The sequence below is a fragment of the Anticarsia gemmatalis genome, chromosome Z (assembly GCF_050436995.1).
Source record: "Anticarsia gemmatalis isolate Benzon Research Colony breed Stoneville strain chromosome Z, ilAntGemm2 primary, whole genome shotgun sequence".
Lineage (NCBI taxonomy): Eukaryota > Metazoa > Arthropoda > Insecta > Lepidoptera > Erebidae > Anticarsia > Anticarsia gemmatalis.
The window spans coordinates 13,273,897-13,278,387 of NC_134776.1; the positions used below are offsets into that span (position 1 = coordinate 13,273,897).

The 4,491-nt window shown below is 35.9% G+C and overlaps 1 protein-coding gene across 1 annotated transcript; it reads right to left on the bottom strand.

Moving 5' to 3' along the window:
- Positions 1 to 833: 833 nt before the first annotated feature.
- LOC142986468 (uncharacterized) lies at positions 834 to 3,282 on the bottom strand. Its single transcript, XM_076134983.1, has 2 exons — positions 3,003 to 3,282; positions 834 to 2,623 (listed from the first exon to the last, which is right to left on the bottom strand). Exons 1-2 carry the CDS (start codon positions 3,080 to 3,082, stop codon positions 1,540 to 1,542), a joined length of 1,164 nt encoding a protein of 387 aa, XP_075991098.1. The 5' UTR covers positions 3,083 to 3,282; the 3' UTR covers positions 834 to 1,539.
- Positions 3,283 to 4,491: the final 1,209 nt, after the last annotated feature.

A 4,491-nucleotide genomic window follows, 5' to 3' on the forward strand; every position in this document is an offset into this window, starting at 1 on the left:
CCAAAATCGTTCATATGTACATATTTGATTGAAAATCAAGTAATACATATGATTAACCTACGGATCATGTCGAGACTTTTAAAGCTACGTGATAATTTTCAATATTGTAAAAAAGTTACTTGCATAAATGCACTTTCTCAGAAAATCACTGACATACTTGCGTATTTCTCAAATAAGTTAATTGTAGCTTCCAATATATCTGTCTGTTTTCAGTATAAACGAAGGATTTCTCAACGTTAATCACTACACACTATAAATTGTTTTTAACTGTTGTCTATAATAGCATGATCAGAATCAATGGAAAATGCCTAAACGATTTTTTGTGAAAATCTCTCTAATAGTTTCCCGTTCCATGGTATCGTGGGAAATAAACACTGAGTTATGTACGATTATTCTTTCATATTGAAGAATTTTGCCATATTGATGACAAAAAATTAATAACACGTCGAATGCTTAAAGATAAATCTTGCTTTGCGATTTTTAAACCTTATCAAGTGTATGTATTAACTTGTTGACTTCGAGTAGCCGAAAGTCGAGCAGTATTGAAAATATTAGCGTGCTACAATCTACCTAAGTCGTATGATTAGAATTTTGATATTTCACCTAAAAATATTAAATGATTTTATAGTGGTAATATTTACGTCAAAAAGCACACTTTGCATGCATCAATAGTATGAGTTTCCCGTACATAAAATACTTAGATGTTTCAATATTGTTCGTTTATTTTTCTTTGTCGGTTAAATGGTATATTTGAGTATGAAATCAATGAGTAAATTTAAATAAAACAAAATAATTTTAACAGTTTAATACAATAGTTAACATAATGTTTGGCATTCACTTTAACAACAATGTAATGAACCCTTTCATATTATTATATCTTAATGATTTATTACATGAATGTATTATTTATTACGTGTTGTAAGAAAATATATTATATCATTTCCATTTTCCACAATAATAGTACAGGGTAAAAGGAAATTGTATCCGGACGCGATTTCATTGAATGATTTCTTGATGGTTGCACAACACTTAAGTAAAGAAATGAAAATTGCTTTTTTCTTATTAAATTATTCCGTTACAGTTACGTTGACACTCAATATAGTTTTTTTAACAACTTGCGCAATTCCGGATCTAGGGCGTATCGAATTGTCCGATGTCGTTTACTATTTGGAGCTTAGTAAATTATAACGTAAGTAGTTAGGTGACATAAGCGCTTTCAATCTCTATAGAATAGCTAGTTACATCAACTTAACTAATAACTATTTAATGACATTTCAGTTAATAGAATGAAAAATCGTTTTTACGAACATTAGGGTCATTTTAATCACAGGTTATACATTTTTTCTTAAAAATATTCAACAATTGGACATAAATTAACTTACATATTCTTTTATCTTATTTAACAAGAACTTTGTACTTAATTCTTAACTATTTAAGGTAAAATATATTCATCACTTATTTTGTTGACAACGAACTTACATAATATAAGTACGTGCGTTCAATTGTAAAAGTATGTACAAATATATTTTTCTATTCTAACTAATGGTTTCCATACACTATAGTTTCAACATTACCAGTTTTTGTGGTTTGTTGTATGCCAGCTTCTCTTGTAAAGGATACCGGCGTGTCTTCAGATAAAATACTTTCATCATTGGCTATAAAAGAAGGTCCTTCTACATCAGATCCCGTGAATGCGCTCGTTGGGCCATCGAAACCTGTATCTTGGAAAGTAACTGGAAAATCTGCAGAAGGTGAAACACTTGGTAGTCCGACACTCTGAGTAGGGGCTGAAGACGAAAATGGGTCATTCTGTACAGTTCCCGTAAATGTCTCTATACCGCTAGAAAGAGATGTTGGTTGAGGGGCTGCCGCAAATGGGTCGTGACTTGGAACAGAAGCTTGAGATGTTATTCCCGCAAAAGGATCATGTGTCGGTTGAGATGCGGCTCCTCGCACATAACCAAACGTCGCTGGATACGTGTTTTGCAGATTGTTGACTGCTATAAAGGCTTCGTCCCCATCCTCACCTTCTTCAGTAACTTCATATCCATGTGAGACGGGTTTGTTGGGCAACGCTCCAGGAAGCGAATCAAAGACTTTAACTTGTTTAACAGTGTGAGATATTCCGTGCACGTGTGGTACTTGATGCGGTATCTGAGGAGCTGTGAAGCCAGTGGTAGGAATACCGCTGTCAAACGACGGCACCGATGGAGAAAATGAGGAACTGTAATCGTCTTCATATGATGGAACGGCGCTTGGTGCGTAATTGAAAGTAGGTATGACAGGCGCGTCGTGATGGTGGTGACCATGGTGGCCGTGATGACCATGATGACCGTGGTGGCCGTGATGTTTGTGATGTCCGTGGTGACCATGATGCTTATGATGGTGCCCATGATGACCATGAGAACCATGGCCACTTCCCTTCGACACCGAATGAGTCTTTGTATGAACTTTTTTATGGTGATGACTGTAATGATGTCCATGAGGTATATGTGGCTTGTGATGGTGGTGATGATGATGGTGGTGTTCTTTCTTTGGCTCGTGGTGATGATGATGAATTGTTATGATTTTCTTGTGATGATCATGGTGATGGAACTCCGGTATATGCAACCTCACGTGGTCGCTGCAAAATATAATTTTGGTTATGGATATGTACAGTGTTACGAATATAAATATTCAATGTATTTACATGACGCATTAGCATTATTTTAAATTCGCACGAAGCATTAATTCTTTACAAGCCTTTGACATCTACAGAGAAAAAAAGGGTTAGAAGATCCCTATAATATTATAAAATACATTCGCAAAACCATCGCTTTGATGCATTTATTGTGATTTTAAAGTTACAACTCACAAAACAACCAATAGAAATGTTTACGTAGTTACAGTTTAAGTATTTTTAAATTAATTGGATACGGTAGGTTTGGATAAATCTATTTAAAAACTAGTCAAGAAAACATTGATGGGTCATTAGTTAGAACATTCTCAACAGGGGTCCTTACTGATGTTTCCCGCCGCCTCCAGTCTCGCCGCCCTCGAGGCACAACACTACCAGCACAGTCAGATACTTGGCGATATCCATGTCCACAGTCTGTCTCTACACTCCAGTCAGCACAACAAATGTCCACAACACGCGGTGACCAATACAGCTGAACTAATAACACCAACGGACCGGACCTACGTTCACATTTTGTTTTACACCACAGTCAATACTTTCTTTCCTTCCAGATTTTTAGTTTTATTTTTTAGATCAGTGGAGCGACGAGCATCACAAGGCCGAGCACCGCACTGCCGCCACGCCGCACCAGATTGAATAGCGCAACATCGTGAGATGACCATTTATCCAATTTCACTTAAATAAACCCGTAATATCAACAAAAAGACAACAATGACCATTGTCGACGGAGCATGCTAAAGACATAGTGGGCGGGGGCAGCGGGACGATTGTCGATCTAATTTCTATCGATGCAGAGTTCTTTTCGCGAGCCAGGAAGTCAGCTGATAGACACGTTTTTTGTGGACACTGTGTGTAATAACTATTTCGCTACCGTTCCAAACAACGCATTCAGACTAACCGCAGGGTAGATGCTGTAAGAGCTATGATTGCGCGCTTGCCACTAACTACTACTGGTCAACTCGCTATTTCGTGTATGGTTTTCAGGATTATTTTATTTCAGAGAACGAATCGTAAATAAATGTTTTTTGTTGGCTGAGACTGTTCCGGTGTAATGAATGGACTCATCGTTCGTTTAACTCAATATTGGCTTTTAACTCTTCCGTTGAATGAACTCGGTCAAAATAGAAAAAAGTGTAGCTAAGGTAACGAAATCGATTAGATCTTTAAGTGCGGGGTGGCGTCTAATAAATAAAACTAGTAACGATCAGATCGTGGTCGTAAATAATGTAAGAGTGTGTGCCCATTAAAATTTAATCACTCGATACATTTGAATTTATTGATTTTGGTACTTAGTAAAGATCCTTTAGAATCCCAATAACTCGATATTCATTAATAAAGGCCTTCTTTTCTTGTTTCATTTCTTAAATCCACCATACCAATATTTAATGACAAAGTATTCAATCAATAGCACGTTGGAATAGAATTATATTTTAATCTTTCCTTTTACCACATTCAAGAAACCTTTTTACACCATCTGCAAATAGGGTGGTGTGTGGTTTCAGAAATTTTTATATTTTTCTAGAAAATGTTCGTTAACATTTAAGAAACTGAGTGAAGAATATTTTAAGTTAACCTTATAGGTTTGGGTTATTTAGCCGACTTTGACACCTCGGTCTTGTTTAATAAGAAGTTTCTATAGTCTTCCAAAAAATCTAAAAATACTTTACCAAGGTCAACTTGATGTGAAATGCGCACATTATTAATTATGCATTCTATGAACCCTAAAACGTGTATTGCAATTGAACCACTTACCTATAACTTTCATGAAATTCCTGACCCAGTTACTTTGTAAAATTATAATTATCTATACAACG